The 19389-nt window shown below is 36.4% G+C and overlaps 1 protein-coding gene across 7 annotated transcripts in view; it reads left to right on the forward strand.

Annotated features, from left to right (window-relative positions):
- The window catches only part of CDKL5 (cyclin dependent kinase like 5), a 125155-nt gene that overhangs the window by 68501 nt on the left and 37265 nt on the right, over positions 1-19389 (forward strand). For all 7 annotated transcript variants that reach the window (XR_004238457.1, XR_004238458.1, XM_032100747.1 and 4 more), the window contains 4 exons: positions 6652-6697; positions 9706-9842; positions 12832-12952; positions 14083-14142. Coding sequence is in view for 5 of the 7 variants with exons in the window: in XM_032100747.1 (XP_031956638.1) it covers positions 6652-6697; positions 9706-9842; positions 12832-12952; positions 14083-14142 (364 nt within the window). In the remaining 2 variants the exon portion in view is untranslated. The remainder of the gene's footprint in view (positions 1-6651; positions 6698-9705; positions 9843-12831; positions 12953-14082; positions 14143-19389) is intronic.

The following is a 19389-nucleotide window of genomic DNA, read 5'->3' on the forward strand; positions in this document are numbered from 1 at the left end:
TTACAAGGTGCCCAGGAAAGGAGCACTGCATTATAATAACAGAAAGTTAGGAAATACAATGTAATTATAAATGTCTTGTTGACCTTTGCATTTATGGAGTTAGTGATATCTTAGAGGTAGTAAAGTTTGCCTTTCTACGTTCTCTGCGTTGTTATCACTTGTATTCCAAGTGTTAAGATTATGCTATAAAAAGTAATTAAATAATGCTGGTATCTGCCAATGCAGTATTATGCTATTTATAAATAGCTTTCATTTTCACAATTTCCAGTGTTAACAGCCCAAAAGAAACCCTGAACAAATAGAACTGGAAGAAGACTGAGGTTTGAAACTGAAATTACTATTATTGACATTTCAGCATCGGAAGAATTTTATAGACATTTACTGAATTTGGTTTCTGTTTTATATCCATGGTTTGGATTAAGCAATACTGTCAAATTGTAAAATTATATGGTATGGTGCTACAACAGAATGAAATGAAACCCAGATTATTTTTAAAAATTGCCACAGTAGTACTAGTTTATCAAGAAAAGCTAGAATAGCTACATTTATAGTATTTAAAAGCTGTTTTTTTATTCCAGATCCTTTTCATTATATTATTGTACGCATTATTTGGGGAAATGTATTTACTTTCTTTCTTGGAGAAAATTGTGAATAAATACGAAAAATCCTCTTGGAACAATGGAAGTTTTGATGCTAACCACTATCATCAGCCTGCTAGTTAGTAGAAAATACTGAGTGGGTTCTCTTCCTTTCAAGTGTTCTTTTTAGGGTAGTATTTACACCCTAAATTAGTAGAGTGCAAGTTCTTGAAGAATGTAAAATGCATCCTTTGTAGTGCATGCCTTAGGATTCAGGTGTGCCTCTTCATAACTGTTCAAAGCAGAATCAGCTACAGCAGGTTGCTCCAAATCTTATCCTTGTGGATTTTGAATACCTTGAAGGCTCTTCAGAAAATCCCTAGTAATGGGGACATTCAAAATTGGCAAAAGTGCCTTCCAGCCCCAGCTGTCCTGTAAGCCTGTAAACTTCCTGCAGTCTGGAGAGTCCCTGGCATCAGCATCAGTGTCACTTGAGCCTGCCACTGGGGCTGGAGCCCCAGTCTGGCAGTCCATGGATACAGATGGGCCACTCATTTGGCTTACAGATTTGTCTGGTAATTGTATCAGAAATGCCTGCTGTTTATGACTCCCTTATACTACACTTGATTTAAAACAAATAAGTAAGACTGGTAATGCAAGCATTGCCTGTGACATCTGAACAAACAGTAAAGTTGTTGCAAGTGTTTCTGAAGGACATAGATAAATCAGAGAAACTGCTTCAATCTGCATTCATTTAAAAAAAAAAAAAGTCTCTTTCCCGCATTACCTGCACTTACTGGACATTTCCTGTCAAACTTGTAGCTCAAGGTTTCGGCCTTTTCTTGTGCTTCTTTCCCCAGTGGAATAGCTGAGGTTATATAGCTGTTCCCCTTGAAAATCTTCTAGTGGGTCTAGAGTGGTTTAAGCTTTCCTTAGTCCTCTTGTTCTTCCTCAGCCAGGAGACAGTGTGGCCATCTTAAAATGGCATGTCAAGTATGGAACTCTTTGTTCTGTTAGGAGTCTTCCTCTGCACTTAGATGGTTAGTAAATAACATTCTGCTTTCAAGAGATAGAAAATTGATCTGTGGTGATTCACTCTAGTGCTTCTTCTCAAGTGAACTCTAAAATACATATGTTAGAAAAATTCTAAGCAATTTTCCAGTAAATAAAGGCATTGTGATAACTCAGACATACTGTTCTGTCATTATTTACCAAAGACTCTGTCTCTTCCTAAAAATAAATAGGACTTTTAGATTAGGAAGTAATTTCCTGAAAGTTCTCCTATGCTAAGAGTTATATTGCTTAGATAAATCAAGTGTGGGGGTTTTAGCTGAAAAACAGAAGAATTGCAATTTTCTCAAGGGAGAAATGTAAGATTGAAACAGTGAAGCACCTCTTCAGGGAACTTCTCCGGAGCTTTTTAGGTGTAGAAGAAGACATAGTATGCTATGACTTGCACTTTGTATTGTGAAACCATTTGAAAAAAGGAATGGCATCATCTTGCACATCTCTCTTTTTCTACAGAGAATATTTTATGGTACTCCACTAGATTTGGAAAGTAATTGCCAGCAAAATTGCCAGCACATAATATCAGAAGTGTTGAGACAACAGGAAGCTGTGTTCTAGTCTGTTAGTACTGTCCAAAGGTGGTAGTGTTTTAAGGCAGAATAGAAATGGAGTCAGGACAGTGTCCAGGCAATGCCTCAAGGACCTGACATAATTGCACGTAACGATGCCTGTGACCTCTCAGAACGTGCATTGCTTGGCTTAGTTTAAAAACTTTCGTAATGACAAATGTCCCATTTGTGATACATTGATCTGACTAAAATGCTGTTATTTTCTGTTCTTGTTTTGAGAGTAACTTTAAAAAAAAAAAAAACCCTGCCAAATAATTTTTCAAAGCTTCATTTTAAGCAACTCATGAAAAATGCTTTACCATCTTGTAATTGTTTTCTGGGCTTTTGTTGCCTCGTGGCTGACTGCTTAATGTTCTGTGATTTTGCTAGAATCACAAGTATTGAAAAATCTGTTCTAAATACTTTAATGTTGTAGAACATAATAATGTTTATGCAAGTCAAAGTAAAACTGGACTACTTTGTTCTGAAAACACATTAGCCATCGGATATGTTTGGCTAAATTTCGGTGATCTTTTTAATGTGTGTCTTTGTTGTGGGAAACTCAATTGTATAAATGTAATAATGGAGCTATGAGGATCAAACTAGGTTCTTGCTCACTTCTAAATAATTTCTATGACATGTAAATATTCTCTGTGAGTAGAGAATGCGATTGATTTAACTTTTTCTAACAGAAGCTGAGTTTGGGCCTAAACAGCCTCACACTTGTACAGATAGAAATCATGAGCTAATCACAGAACATGCCATATCATATTTTAATGTGTCACTTAATATATCAGCATAAAACTCTGATGTGATGTACTAGATAGTGCTTGAGCAGCACCAGCTGAGTAAAGGCAGCAGTATTCTGCTTGTGTATGGGATGTGCTCAGTATTGACTACTGCTATCTCTGTTCATGTTGTTGATATTTATACACATTTGTTCTTTCAGTTGCTTAAAAATTCCATGCTTGAGAAATTCTTGTAATCATATAGGGTGAGGCAGTAAAATTATAGGTGAATGATGTAGCTTTCAGAAGGTTGGAATCTTACCTATTTTTCAAGAATCTTGTTGTGTACCTATGCTTTGTGTCAGATTTTCCATGATGTGCAAAAGAAAAAAGGAAAAAAAGTCCTAACAGAAACCTTTGAAATAAAATAGGGTCAAATATTTGAAGAGATTTTTTTTTGCAACATGACATTTTCAAGAATAGGATATGGTTTCTCTTTCCAGACAATAATAGTTGTAGTTCTAAGATCTTGATTTAGGGTAAGCAGCATCGTGTTCCTTGAGTATTCCTATCAAAGATCTTTCAAGAAAACAACAGAGATACATTACTCTGCTGTTCTGACACTTGTCTTGTGCCACATATAATTACATATAATAAAGGTGACTTATGTAATATAAATTTTGGAGAGACAGTGGGAAAACAGAGGATCTCTGTCCTTTAAATGGTTTTGAATTAGAAACTCTTCTAGTTTGATAGTGGTGACAGGAAACACCAGCTATGACAATCTTGTGAGGAAACCTCAGGGAGAAACTTGTGGGTGGGAAGGAGCATAGCAGTGAAAATGCTCAGCTCTCATAGCCATACTCTCCTCTCATCTGTGGTTAAATGGGCAGAGGGTAAAGCGTGTGTTTTCTCCAGAGGCAATTCCCACGCTTATTTTGAGGTATAGGAAAGGACTGAGCCCTAATATGAAGTGATTTTTCTCTCCAGGGCTGGAGGTACCCTTTTCCCACGAACAGGTATCTCGTTCCTGTTCCTCTCTATCACTATATTTATATGTGAAGGAAGAACAGAAATGTTTGTCTTAGCCTTATTAAAAGGTATTAGCAGGTTTGTACATGAAGAGATATATTTTGCCTCTTTTTAGACACATGTGATCATGTAGTCTGAATAACGCCTTTCTGTACATCCTTAACTTCTACACAAAGTCTTTTCAGTAACATTCATCTGTTGTTGCATGTTTAATTGTAAAACAGTGTTCTTTCTGTAGTTTTAGAACATAGAATGTTTATAATATACATGCTCAATAATCAGAGGTAATGCCAGTGTTATGAGAGATTTGACTTCTGTGTTTGCAAATTTGCTGTTGTTGTAAAGTGAAATATGGAGGCCATATTTTTTTTGTTAGAACGTGGTAATGAGATGCTTAGTCATAAATGTAGCTGAGTGAAGCAAAATTACAGCTAAGCAAACTCAAATTTTCCTACTTCATAATATAAGCTGGTAGTAGTAAGTAGTAGAGATCAGAAAGGATTATGTGAGTTTTTTCTTTCTTTGACATTCATTGAAGTCAAACATTGAATCAACTAGACCAGCTTATCTACCTAGATGATACATTCAATTGTCAATGACAATTTTCATGCTAGGAGTTGGATACTGAGCTATTGCATAAGAAGGTTTCCACAATCAGGCTGAACATTGTTTTCGGTACTGTTCTGCTTCGTAGTACAGTCTTGAAAAAATACCCCTTGAAATGCAAAAATAAATATTTTAATGAATGACAGTTCTATTCTGGAGAATTCCAATTTGGCCTGGTTTTGAAATGCAGAAAACCAGATCCACAAAAGAGCTCAGATTTCAAAAATGTCTTTTAAGTAAATGTTTAAGTCACAAAGTCCAAATTCAATCTATAAAGAACCTTTCAGATTTGCCCAGGAGTCTGAATTATCACTACTGAATTTCTTCATTCCTCAAAACTGTGTTTTTCTTTGTATCCCCCATTCTGTCCATCTTCTCAGGGCTCAGCGATGTGGTGTCTGTGTGCTTTGCACCAAGTGGCTGTCAGTACTTGTTTGAAACTTATTTGAATCAGAATTGCTGTCTGTATGAGGATGCATTTTATAGCTCCTGTATTTCTTTCAGTGCACTTAGCTATTGCTTTGAGAATAAAAACACAGACTTTTTATGGTAGCTGGAACATTTAAAATTTTTTCTTTTACTTCATGTGAAATAGGCATGTAATACTAATGGATAAATTTGGTTCATCTGCAAAGTGGTGTATGCATGCTGTCTAAACATAGGCATATTACAGTCAGCAGAGGCTTTTGAGGGCAATTATAGTGTTCCTTTTCTGAAAAATCTTTCAGAGGCTTAATTAGCCAGAACACCTACCAGTAGATACCAGAAGTCAAATAAACGAAATTTACTCACCTTCTTAATGTTCCTTCATAGTCCTAGTAACTATTACTATTATTGCTAGAGTTAGAATTAATAAATATAACAATACTATACCTCAGTAGTAGAAATATAATTAGTAAAATAGATTGTTCAGTTTGAGACCATTCTTTCCAGGTGCTTTTATTTTAATTGGGATCAGGTATTTTACAGGTTCATGTGTTACAGTGACTTGAAATGAAAAATGGAGTAAATGTTTGTGTTACTCGATAACTGGCTACGCACATGTCTTCAGGTGCTCCAGAGGGGCTTCATTTTTATTGCTGTCCTCCAATCTGGCCTTTGTATGCTATTAATAGTGGGATGTTGTTGGTTTGGGTTTTTTTTTTTTAACTGTAGTGTTTAGTGAAGGCATGTAAGGTAGATCTAGCTCATCAAGTACCCAGGTAGCCTCCTGCCTGTCTGCTCACAAGCCCTTACTCTGTGACTTTAAGGCTTCCTCCACGTCCTGTTGCTAGAGTTCAGTTACTGCATCGTTGTATGAACAGACCTGAACTAGGCTACATTTGTTGGCAATGTTTTGTCCATGTGCTAAATGCATTCCTGCTCACACAACAAGAGAGAAACTTAGGAGAAAAATGTGACCTATGATTTGATGAGTAGAGAATGCTAGAGGAATGCACAGGCAGGTGGACATTAGGAAGTCACCACTTATGACTGTACAGTAAGCAGGGTTGAACACTGCCAAATACAGTTACTGATTCCTGTTTTGGGTAGGTTTCCCTAAAGGTGACAAATTTTTAAAAGGAGGCACAGAAAAGCTACTTTCCTAATACTGTATTCTTCGTGGGTATTTGAACTTTGAAGCCCAAAAGCTTTTGGCAGCCAAAATCACAGGTCTTACTATAAGCCTTAGCCACATACTGGCACAGTATTTTCATTTCACCTCATAAAGATAAGCACCCATATTCATACTGTGGTCACATAAAAGATTATTAGAACTTCAGAATAACTAGGAAACAAGACTCCCAGGAAAAACACTTCTGAAAATTTCACTGGTATATATTACAAGGTGTTTAAATATGAACTTTTGGCATTTAACTCTGTTGCTTTTTTGCTGGGGTTCCTAATTGTGACATATCTGCTGCATGTGGGTTTGTATTGCACTTGGCCTGATCGCTGAAATATTTACCAGATTTTCAATTAATTTTTTTGCATTGTGAAATTCCTTTTGAATGCTTCTTTTTTTCTTCCTGTGATGCTCAGGGGGAAAAAAAAAAGTCAAGAGAAAATGCACAACAAATCTTGCTCATTTCCATTTCTTTTCTTTTACAGGAGACACATGAAATTGTGGCTATCAAGAAATTCAAAGACAGTGAAGGTAACCTTTTCTGCTGCATGATCTTTAGTGTCAGTAACTATGTTGCTAATATCTCTCCAGTTAAAATGAGAAGTCTCATATAGCAAGATATGATTTTAAAAAGGTAATGCTATATTAGCTCTGTGAATATTTAACGCACTTGATCTTTCATACCTTCCTAGAGCCTGCATTATACACTCTAATTAGATAACTACATTTATTTCTTGGTGCATCTGTCTTAATGTGGCTGAGATTGTGGTGCTATACATGGTAGTAAGATCTACCGTTTGGAGATCGGATGTGACCAGAAAATGTAAAAAACTCCTCTTATAATACTGACTTGCAGAGTCCTTGGGTTTTATAACCCTTCGTCTGTGAGGGACAATCTAAATATCAGGGGAACTTGAAGTTGTAAATGGAGGAGATTGAAAGAAGTTGTTGAGAAATTCAGTCACATGAAGATAAGTCTGGGAGCTCTCAAGGATCCATGGAGAGAGCTGGGTGGTGAGGCAGCAGCTCTGTCCTCACTTCAGTGGCCTTCAGTCTCCTCAGGAAACTTGCTCTTTGCCCCCTCACAGCAGACCCTGTGTACTCTGCAGCATTGCTGAGTTTACTGAGAGGGAGGAAGAGCCAACTTCTGCAAGGCTTAGTGTTGCTGGCAAAGAGGAAGTCAGGACACACAGAAATTATTCTGAGTGCTACACACACATGTACCTCACCCAACAGTAATAAACCCAAAGAACCTGGGTCTCTGACCCACACTTGTTGGGGGACAGGGAATCACCATATCCTATCCTAGGCAACACTGGCAATCAACCATGAGAGCAGCTGTGTACCTTGTGTACATCGTAAGTCAGCCCTGAGCCCCAAAGGGCTGCACAAAGAGATGGAGAAGTGTGAGGTGTGAGAGGAGTCATCCCAGTGTGATGCGATGCTGCTGTGGTTTGCCATGTACCGAGGCTTAGGCCGAAGGTTAGCAATGTTGTTTAAAGAAAAAGCAGTCACTATTTTGGCAAACTTTCTTTTTTGCTATTCCTACAGGATTGCTGGTGGCCATGAAGGTGGTGTTGGTTACAAGGGCTGTATTTTTCAAAGTCAGTCAGACACAGCAAAGTCTGATTTGCATCTTGTTTTGCACAGTGCGAACTCCGCTTGGCACATCGTTTTCCCAGACACTTGAAGAGTGTATTTGATAAATGTTTTAGCTCTGCTATTCAGAAATATGTTTTAAATCCCTGTAAAGGATGTAAAAGATAGTTTAATTGTGGTAACTATCTTGACCAGGTCATGAGAGTATCTCAGAATCACTTTTTGGAACTTGCTGTGGCTATTCAGTACAGATCCTAGGCAGTAAATCTCAGTATTAACCCCATAACAGGATTATTGTATTAGCTTGTCTACAAAAAAATGAAAACAAAAAATACAACACTGCTATTAGGTCTGGCTTTCCAAGGGTATTACATAACATCAGTTTACATGAGTGATGACTGCTTTTCAGATTTGTAGCTAGTTGTTTACGAGTTTCTGGAAATATGACAGAAGTTCTTTTGATGGATTTGATTCAGCCCATTTCACATCTGTCTTGTTAATATGGGAGTTCATTAGAAGTTTGAATATACTGTAATTGTTTCTATTGACATTTTTGTTTCACTGAATTTTTGCCGTTGTTTGACATATGAATACTAAATGTGCTGGAAAGTGACTGTCTTGTTATAGATGAGATTATGCAATCAGGCTGATGCAAGCCAACATCAAGCACTCAGTTTTAAAATGAAAAGATTTAGATTGCTCTAAATTATATATTTTTTAATCAAAACATTTGTGATTATAGTATTTTGTTTTCCTTTTCCCTCCTGCTGCACTTCAATTTTTTATTTTTCCCCTTTCTCTTCTGATGGTGATTAATGTGTTTGTGTGACCAGTGTTATTCGCTCTCCCCTGCAAACTTGTTTTTGCTTTTTTGCCTTGGAAAAACAATTTCTCTTCCTTGTTGCTTCTTCCTCTGTCTCTAACTGTCTTTGTGGTACATGACCTGCAAATGTGATTTAGCTTCGAATTTATGCAAGCGTTTCCCATTTAGTAACTCTGTGTTGTGGATAACAGTTCTATGAGATTAAGTATGCTGTTTCTATATGTGCATGAGCAGATGTACTGAATTAATGGTTTTAATTTTACTAAATGAAAAATAAAACCTAATATAGTCAGGTTTACTTCACATATCATTGCTAGTATCCTTTAGAACCTAGTTAGTTCAGGGCCCCTTAATGATAAGCAGTGTATGAAGCATTAGTGAAGTGCTGCTCCTTTCTTGAACACCTTTCAGACAACTAAATTGTCAAATCAGTTAAATTAAAATTAAACTAAATTGACAAAACAGTTAAATTTCTTGACTCCTCTGAATTAGATTCAAGACTTCGTTGAATCAATACTTATGCTACTTCCTTCTGTGGCTGCTACACTGGTCTGGTATTGCTGAATTTCCTTTGAAAGATGTGGGGAACGTACAGGACTTAAAAATCTGTGCTTCAGTCTTAAAATTTGTCATGGCTTTTGGAGAATAAAATTATTTCAGAATCAAATACATTTGTTTGGCACTGTTCAAAGATGAACTTTGCATTCCAGTGTTTCTGCTGAGGACAACCTTCCCAGTGCTTTGTGTGTGTGATGTGTGTTTGTGGGGTAGAGCATGTACACAGAATATTTTTTTGAAGCATATTAGTTCTCTTCATAATAAAAAAAGATAAAAATGTAAATTATTTGTTTCTTATGACTTTTTCTGCCACAGAAAACCTTTCTGGTACTGACGGGAAACCTGTGAGGGTTATATAATAAGCACAGTCATCATTTACCTCTCTTCCAGTGCAGAAGTATGCAGACAGCAGAAAGTCCACACTGGAAAACAAGCTGTAATGTCTAAAACCAGAGAATTTAATCAGGGGTTCAAAATAAATCGTTATAACACTTGTTACTTGGAGGGTTTGTTTTGTTTTTTAATCAGCTTATTCTGTCACTTCTACTTTGCACTCTAGAAAATGAAGAAGTCAAAGAAACCACTTTACGAGAGCTTAAAATGCTTCGCACTTTGAAACAGGAGAACATTGTGGAGCTGAAGGAAGCCTTCAGAAGAAGAGGAAAATTATATTTAGTTTTTGAATATGTGGAAAAGGTGAGTTGAGTTTGTAGTATCCTTGCCACAGTTAAATCATCAGCTTACTGAAAATGTCTTTAAAATTGCTTTTATTTTTAAAAATTAAGCTATCTTAATCTCTAAAGAGAAGCAGCAGAAACTTTAATACAGTATGAGCTGTAATTAGACATCTGTTGTGAGATGGCAACACTGACTGCTGTTGTTTTTATGTCGTGTTGGTATTTTTTTTTTTTTAAATTCTTCCATATGTGAACACCAACATGTTAAAAATTATGCAGACTGGAATATATATGGTTTGAAGAAAAATTTCCATCTGAACTCTTTAATCCAGTTTAATTGTAAAGCTGTATAACTGTCCTGTGTTAGGTTGTGTAATGAGTGTTGACGTGGTCTTTCAAAACAAGATCATAGACTTTTGACCTTGGAATCTCTTTCAACTTTCTCCACCCTTCCCTGTTAAAAATAGGATTTGTTTGTGTATTTCTGTAACAAGGCCACTATCAATAGTTGCTTAGAGGGATTTGGCAAAGACCAGTGTCATTAACTCCAATCCTGACCTCATTTTGAAACTATTCCAAAATTTCCTTAGATTGGCCTACTAGTGCCAAGCATCCTGATCTGTTTCCAGAGAGAAACAACCTAGAACAGATTGGTCTTTGTCATTTTTGCAACCTTCCTGATGAAGGTAGACCTTCCCTCTGAATTCTAACCCTATAGCGTTTCTTCATGGAAACAATGAGGTGGTATTCAGATACACAGAGTGAAAGAAAATGCAGGTTTAAATATGACTATAGCCTTCATGAGATACTGTTCTTTTGATTGCAATTTTCATTTCATATGCTGCCAGTGTGGTGTTGTAGTCTAGCTGAGTGCTAGTCCTCTGCAGTTAATTTTCTCTCATCGAGAAATTTCTCACCCTAAATGCTATGTCTCCTTTACCTCAAGTTGACAACTTATTCTGTCATATAACTTGACTACATAATGTGAGGTGACCTATATTAGCCCACAATTTGGCAGAAATCAGTTTTTGTTTTCACCAGCAGATCAGCAACTTCTAATGTGGTGGATCTTACTTAGATCCAACATTCAAAGCTTGACTTGTTTCACCCATGTTCCTTGTAATTGTTCCAGACACATGGAATGTCTTTGATCACACACCAACTTAGAACATACATTTAATTTTCTGTTATAGTTGACTTGGCTAAGTTATCTGTAGAAGTGGGTTGAAAGAGCAACATAAGTAAAAGATATTAATTGTTCTGATAAGGGTTATATATTCAAAAACTGGTTAATATTGGTAAAAACACCGGGCTGCAATATCTAGCATTAATTGCATCAGAATAAAAGAATTTTATGATAAAGGTAGGCATCATGTACAGTTTGTACATAATGTCATTTCTATATTAATGTTCACCTTTCTTTTCAGTTAAATTTTGAAGTCCATGGACATTTCTTATTTTCAAATACCTTAAGTAGTGTTACCCATAGTTTCTTTGAAGACTATGATGTTTCTGTCTTCTTTGGTTGAAGGGAGTAGAAAAAATTAAATAAAATTTGGTGGAATAGACTAATTTTTTGTTTAACTGGTAATGAGCACTTTGTGTCCTTTGGGGAATCTTAACTCTGCAATACTGAAATCCAGATTACTTAAATTCACATTTAGTCTAATCTCCTTTATTCATCATCCCCTTAGTTAATGTCTTCATATAGGATTATGTCTTCCTGTGTTGATGCTATTATTTTGTTTTGTATTTGTAACACTAACTTCTTGACTTACTTACCCAGATCCAGAGCCTTTTGTGTGGACAAGAATCTAACTAAAATCAATATGGTTTCTTAACAGAACATTCCTTTCCTCAGATCTGAAGTGTGTTTCTTAGAAAACTTACACTCAAACACATAAGTTCCAGTATTTACTCCCAAATTGCAAAACTTAGAAATGTTTTCAAATATCACCAAAATCCCTACTCTTTTATGTATTAGTGTTCATTAAAACATCTTTCAAGAGAAACCTCAGAAATTTTACTGTAAAGCTAAAGAAAATGTTTGTCAAAGACAAGGTAAATTTACTGTAAATGAAAAATCTACAAATGCTCAAATCCATAATTAAATGAGTTATGTAAGGCAATATAGCCAGAATACTTATATTTCAGTGTTCAGACTGAAATATAAATAAGACTTTTCTCTCTTCAAGTGGGCTGATGCTGCCCATTATTAATTAATTCAGAAATCAACACACAAACTTCATTGTACTTCTAATTGTGCAAAATTAGAGACATTTGCTAACATAATGGGAATCTAAGTGTTCTTTTTTCGGAGAGGAAATTTACTAGTATAAAGAGTAAGTTTATTTTCTTTCCTGTGCGTATCCATAAAACAGTTGATATGGCCGTGGTTACTGTAGTGCCAAGATGTCAAAGATCACTATAGCTGATCTATAGCTATAGGATACTCCCTAGGTTTCTATTTATGCCCCTGTGAGGCATTTTTATATCTGTTACTTCATTTGCACTAAGGGGGCTTGTATTGTTTTATACCCATTCATATCCAGATACAGTTTGTGATTCATCATGGCCCTGCAGTGTCAAAGTGGCAGAACTAACACAGTGAAGAAAACAGTATGTTAAAGCATTGTTGAATATTTACAAAATGCTTTGATTTGCTAAACTTTTTATATTGTCACACTGACCTGGTGTTTCTGTTTAAGCAATGTTTTGTAACTAAATGACTTTTCGGTGTCTTAGGGAAGTGGTTTAATTGCAGTCTTTTAAGGACTTGTGGTATATCTGTGGTTCACCTTTTAGGATTGTCTTCACAAGTGTTTTCTCTGGAATGAAAACACTAGGAGAATGTGTATGATTAAAATTCACTTCCTGAATGTTAAACTACTGATTTTCCATAGCTGGGCTCTGGAGCCCGAATGTGTTGCTTCAGAAGGCTGAAAGCATGTTATCTTCCAGCAGCTAGAGTATAGCTCTTTTAAATAATGTATCTTTTAAACATTTAGAATATGCTTGAATTGCTAGAAGAAATGCCAAATGGAGTTCCACCAGAAAAAGTGAAAAGCTACATCTACCAGCTAATTAAAGCAATTCATTGGTGCCATAAGAATGATATTGTTCATAGAGGTAAGTGTGTAGTTCTCCACATAAATAAGCCCCTTTCTAAAGGGAAACATGTTATATCTTGAAGTAATTTGCATTTAACATAAATATAAGCAATTGCTTTATATCAACAGGAATAAAAATGTAAATTTGGCTGGGTCTTAAGTCTGTTGCATGACTCCAGATCGTTTGAAACTAAATTCATCTACATAACAAGTTTGCTGTCCACTGTCTTTGGGAAATGATAAGCACAGCAAACTGAAACTGCAGTAACAGACATTGTGTAAGAAAAAGGAAATTTTTTAAGCATTTCATGATGCTCAGTCATTTCAATTTTGAATCTCATAATAGAATATTAGAAGAAAAATAACCCAAAACTTAAAACTTGGTCCCCCATGTTTTACTTCTTAAGGCAGTTCCTCCCAGCTCCTCTGAGTTTCAGCTCTATATATTTACTTTCTCCTTTGGCTTCAAGCACTTAGAGCGCATATCTTGATGTATGACTTTATCTAGTTTTATGTATTTTATCCTGATTTAATAAAATTGTATTTTTCTTTGTGACTTCGCAAGAGTAACATTTCTAATTAATGTTTCCAGTAAGATAAAATTCTCTCACAGTATGCTTTTTATATTTAAGAACAGCGTGATTCTAAAAATATTTTCAAAATGTAATTTGGAAAAGGTACCATGTGTATAATATAGGAATGAAAAAAGGGCTTAAAACTAGACAAGACATTTCTTCTAAACAAATTACGAGAGGTGATCAAGATGGTCATTATAACTGAAAATGTTGAGCACAACATACTTAATATTTAACTGATTAACTGGGCAATTGAATATCAATCATTTCTTTTATATTGCAATATGAAGTATAGATACTGGTTTTCTGCCCAGGAATATCTATAAGCACATTTTATCTTTCCATATTTTGTTGGGAAACACTTAAAAGACTTCAAAAGGCAAAAAATTAATTCTGCCTGTTCACAAACTGAATTGCTGGAAGCTGTTTCAGCAGTTGCTCTTGTAATGCTTCATTTATGATTGCATGAATATCTCTAAATAACTTATAATGAAATAATATTTGTTGACAAAGTCCAAAATTAAAGAGAAGTTAACAGCTTTTTTTTTTTTCTCTCACCCACTCAATACTTCAGATATCAAGCCAGAGAATCTCTTAATAAGCCACAATGATGTTCTGAAGTTGTGTGACTTTGGTAAGTTCGGGAAATACCTGCTGCTTATCATCTTAAAGAAAATCTCTTGCAGTGGAGTTTTGCCTTATTTTGTAAGAGTTCTACAGCATGTACTGTTTAAAAGTCTTTTAGCAGTCAGAATTGATTACTGCTTCAGGTTTGGGGCTAGTATTTTAATTTGAAAGATCTTCGGGATTAATTTGCATACTCTGTGAAATACCTGTGTTAACATGTCAATAGAAACACTGTATTTCTCTTCCTGTATTAGACAAGGTTTCTGCTTTTGATGTTGCTGACACTCAGCTGAGAGGAGCACAGATGATGGGCTGATTAGGAGGCTGGCGAAACTGTAGTTTTATCTGGCCTGTGTCTTCAAAGAAAAGATAATTCTTGTTTGTTTAGTAAAGACTCATTAAACTTACACTTTTTATATGTTTTTCAAACCATTGGCTTTTGTGGAATGTTATGTGTAGTTATAGGTCAATGCTTTTTGTTACCTTAATTAAGGAATCATATGTCCACCTATGATTAATGACTGAATGACTGGAGGTCAGAGTCAGAGCTGTACATGTTATGTTAAATCTGATGTTTCCTGACCTACCAATGCCTGTTTAATGTCAGCTTTAAGGCTTTGAAGAGTCATCACCCGAGTACAAGGCGAACTTTGCCCATGTGAGTAATCTCAGAAGACAACAGGGCAGAGTGTTCCAACAATCTGTATTTTTATTCAAAACACTACATAAACACAGAATAAAATATTGTTCCCTCTGAAAAGCTTACCATTTGGCTTGGCAAATAAAAGCCGATTCCATAGTGTTACCCCAAGGGTACTTTTCAGTAAGAATGATTTGAAAGCTGTCATTTCAAACCTCTGCAATTTTGAATGAAAAGAAGAACTGCTAACAAAATAAATCAAACTAGTTTTTAAGGAAGACAAAAAAGGTGTTTGTCATTTGCAGTGCTGCTTATTTCTTCTAATCCTAAAGGCATTTTTGCTTAACCATTCAGAAACAATAACTGTTCTAGGAAGAACCTTAGAAGATTTGTTCCATATAAGTTCTTTAAATTCAGGGCCATTTATTCTGCAATGTAGGGAACTGCACAGCTCTGACAGAACACCAGGGTACTGTTGTGTGGCGCCCTTGGTGCCTTTGCCTTTTTGGTACCCACGGGCCTCCTGTCTGCACTGCTGTGGCTGCTGTCCCTTACCTTACACTGATTATCAGTGTCTTGCCTGACTGATTATCCCTGCCAGGCAAACCCCACTGAGGGACCAACCCACTGCCCTGTGCAGAGCTGAACAACCAACACAGGCAGCACCTGTCCCTGATCAATGCACACCCCAGTCTGGGCTGATGTCCTCACAAGCAGGAACAGCCAGTGGGAGCATGGAGATGAGTGGGTCCTGGTGGGAACTGTGCACCCTACATGTCCTTCCTTCCCTGGCCCTTGCCCTCCCTCTTTCAGTTTTTTTGGATGGGCAATGTCCCTGCTTGAAAGTAATGCCATTAGAGTTGTCACATGACATCAGCTGACATATCTTTGTGTGTGAACTTGTGTCAACATCCTCTGTGCAGCAGAATTGCAGGAAAATAAAAAGCCAGACAGATGGTATGGTCATGTTTTGGACATCAGTTTTTGCACTAGATAGAGATGATGTGAATTCTGCCAGCAGTGATGCATGGTCTGTTGGCTTGCTCACGCTGTGGGTTCCAGCCACATTCTCTTTCTGCTGTTGGAAAGGATGTGCAATCACCATGAACTCAGAGTGATCAGCACAATATCAAGGAAGGCAAACTATTACAGGAATTTCTGTGGTTCTTAATGTTCATGTGGGTTAGTTATAGTTTTAATTGGCCTTTCAGTTTTAGTTGAATTTAAAATTCTGAGCAACTCTTTTAAGATGGAATCAGTTTTGATTTTTTAGTGTTATTGCTAATTGACAAAATTGCTGGTAGCTTAAGCTATTACTGTAAAATACATGTCAGAATGGTGTTAACCACAAGTGTTTCCTGAACGTGCAGAGATTAGGATATAAGAATTTGCCTTTTAGCATGATTTAACATATGCTGTCTGGCTACCTAACTTAATTCATGTTTGGAACACAGGTACTTGTCACATACAGTGTCACATTCCTCATGTACTTACAAAGAAAAGGATAATGCATCCGTTTCCAGTGGCCCAGTGGACAGCAACAGTTTGAAAAGTTCATAAATTTTTAACAAGATAGTTCTTCATAATCTTTGTGCCATGTGTTCTGTACATACCGTGCTAGATAAAATTGAGATTGGTTGTTGTGCTTGCCTGGACACATGTTGTGTGGGTGTCATTTCTGCCAATAGAAGTGGAAAAAGAGAACAGTACAAAGAGCCGATTACAGCAGGTGCATCTGACTCTTGGAAATAATTCGGTTTTCTGACTAGTGTGTTTGCTGTTTCAACACCAGGGCTTCAAAATTACTTGTTTTAGCAATCTCTTAATCTGTGTATGGCATGTAAGCATAGAAATCGTGAAACATGGGACTGGAAAAGACCTCAAGAAATCCTCTAGTTTTTCCACCTACTCAAAGAAAGGATTAAGAATGTCTGTGTCATTCTTGACAGGTGTTTGCTTAGTTTATTCTTACAATTCTGAATAATAAAGGTTCCCTAGTGTTCCTAGGCATCTATTAAAGTACTTACATGTCATTAACAGTAGAATGCCTTACCTTATGTCTAACTTAAATGTGCCTTGTTTCTCTGTAAGAAACTGACAACCTCCTCCTTTTTTTTCTTACATCTTTTTCGTTGACATCTCTCCTACCATGTTCTTAGGTGTTTAAAGTCCTTTTGTGAAATTGCTGATTTTGCTTGTTATTTCTTTCTGCATCATGATGCCTTTGCAAATGCTATTGTTTTCAGTTGCTCTCACCCAAATCTCCTCCTGTCTTCATCTTATCTATTCCTTCTCACTGTTCAGAATTTGTCTAATCTTCTCCCTAGTTTCCTTCTCTTGTTTCTATATTCCTGATACCTTAGCACAATTTGGAGGAAGGAACAATAAACAAACTCCATTATAACCAAAAATAAAAGTAATTGTTCCCTTAAAAAGATATTACGCCTTTCTGAACTGTTATTTCTGTTCATCCTCTTTCTGCATGGTGTCATAGGGTCAGAGCAATTGAATCTATAAAATGCATCACCCAGTAGTATAGAGGTGACACTGAAGCCCATGATGAAAATTTTACTCTCTGTCTTGCCACGTCAAATCCATGCTGCACCTGGCCTGTAAAGTTGGGGGTTGATTTTTCAGACTACACTAGCTGGTTTCTGGACATAATAGCTCCTGCCTGTGACCAAGTTCTGATAGACTGGCCTGGAGGGAGGAGGATGAAACCTTGACCTGTTGATTCTTCTGATGCCCAGGAGCTTATGTGCTGCCAGGCTCATGTGTTACATCAGCATGTGTTTATTTCTATTATGTGACAACTTTTTTCCCTTCTTCCTGTCCCCATTTCAGTCTGGGGTTTCCCACTTTTTGACTGTCCTATTTCTTCAGTGTAGCTCCTGATTATCTTCCCTCTGTTCTTAAAGACATGAATGAAGGATTTTCCACTGCCAAGATTAATCAGATAGCTTGTAATTTGAAACAGAAATGGGGCTGCCTAAGCCGTTCTAAATATAGTAATGTTTTGAAAATCACTCAATCCCCATGTTAGAAGTAAAAAAAAAAAAAAAAAAAATTCCTTTCCAGCTTTTCTGCAGCAGCACCAGTAGTGTTCATTAGACTTTGTGGGAACAGATGTGAATTACTATTTTGGGGCAAATTTGAAATATCCATTCCTCATCATACTCATCCCGTCTTTTAGTTTACTAACACTTGAAGTTACAGGTATCTTGCAAAAAGTAACAGCTGTAACCTATGTCATTAACAAATTTTTAACTGTTTTCTATGATTATTAGTCTAATAATAACAATAACCTTCATCCAAATTGTTACTTCAACTTGGAGTAAATTAGTATTCCACAGGGATGAGTGGAACTGGGCTTCTTCACACTAAGCTTTACAAGTCCAGAATACAAAAAAAATTCTAAAAAAAAAGATAAAAAATTTGTAACTTTACAAAACATCGTTGTATGGGAAAGGTAATTTTGGAAGCTTCTGGAAAGGAACTCAGACATAAAGCAAAACATTTATTGCATTTAAGGTGCACTTACTGATTCAGGAAATAAAGTTATGCCTTACTCTTCTTCAACACTTTGGAATTTTTATTATTTCTTCATTGTTCATGCAATAATGGAAAGACTTGTGGTGATTTCACTGAAGGGAATTTTGAACTGTGTTTTAATGTTACATCCCAGTAAGACAGCATTTGGAAATGCTGCTTCTGCATTTCAGTCCCAGAAGCTTGTCTCAATTTGAGCTTTAGTAAGGAGCCGATGCATGTGGAGTCTTGCTGCTGAGAACTGTCTGTCCTGTCTCACCTAATTGTTAATTATTTATTTGAAAACAGTAAGACTTTATACTTTTTGAAACATCAACATCTGCCCTAGAGTACTTCTACCTGAAAAATCCAGTAACATTACTGTGGTGCTTGGCTGGCTTTTTATAAATGGAGGAGAATGAAAATAAAAGTTTAAATTATTCCTACAACTGGATTTTCCAGTAGATGCACTCTTCTCTCAGCCAGTGGTCGTAATCATTATGCCTTTGGACAGTAGGGAAGTTTTGGTACAATTGCAAGTAAGTAAACATTTTAAATTTTTTTGTTTTATTCTTAACAAAATGATGTGGATAAGGAAGTTAATTTGGACATGCTTTCTGATCCTAATTCATGAAGAGCCTTATTGTGAATGTGGTGCTAAAGCAGTTGGGAAGCCAAAACATGTAGGGTGAGCCAAGTGCAGATATAAACAGTTTTGCTGATCTTTCCTAGATTCCTGCATTTTATAGTTTTGGGCAGATAACCATTTTGCTTGCCAGGCCAGGGAGGGAATGCACTTAGATGAGAATAACACGTAGTTTTTTGACTGTTTTAAAAAATCAAAGACTGTAGTAGTTAGGATCAATGACCAGAATAGTCTAGTCCACATGCATGTGTAATGTTTCTAAAGTTATGAATCTTCTTCTGTAAACAGCATCTCAGTGAAATTTAGTGGCTAATATTTCAATAGCTGACATGGCATACTGACAGTTCACTTCTATCAGTCTGTTTTGGTTACGTAATAGCATACAGAGTAATAGCAACCCCACGGACTTGTGAGGAGAGTACACAAGTAAGGGAGTCATT

The sequence above is a fragment of the Corvus moneduloides genome, chromosome 2 (assembly GCF_009650955.1).
Source record: "Corvus moneduloides isolate bCorMon1 chromosome 2, bCorMon1.pri, whole genome shotgun sequence".
Lineage (NCBI taxonomy): Eukaryota > Metazoa > Chordata > Aves > Passeriformes > Corvidae > Corvus > Corvus moneduloides.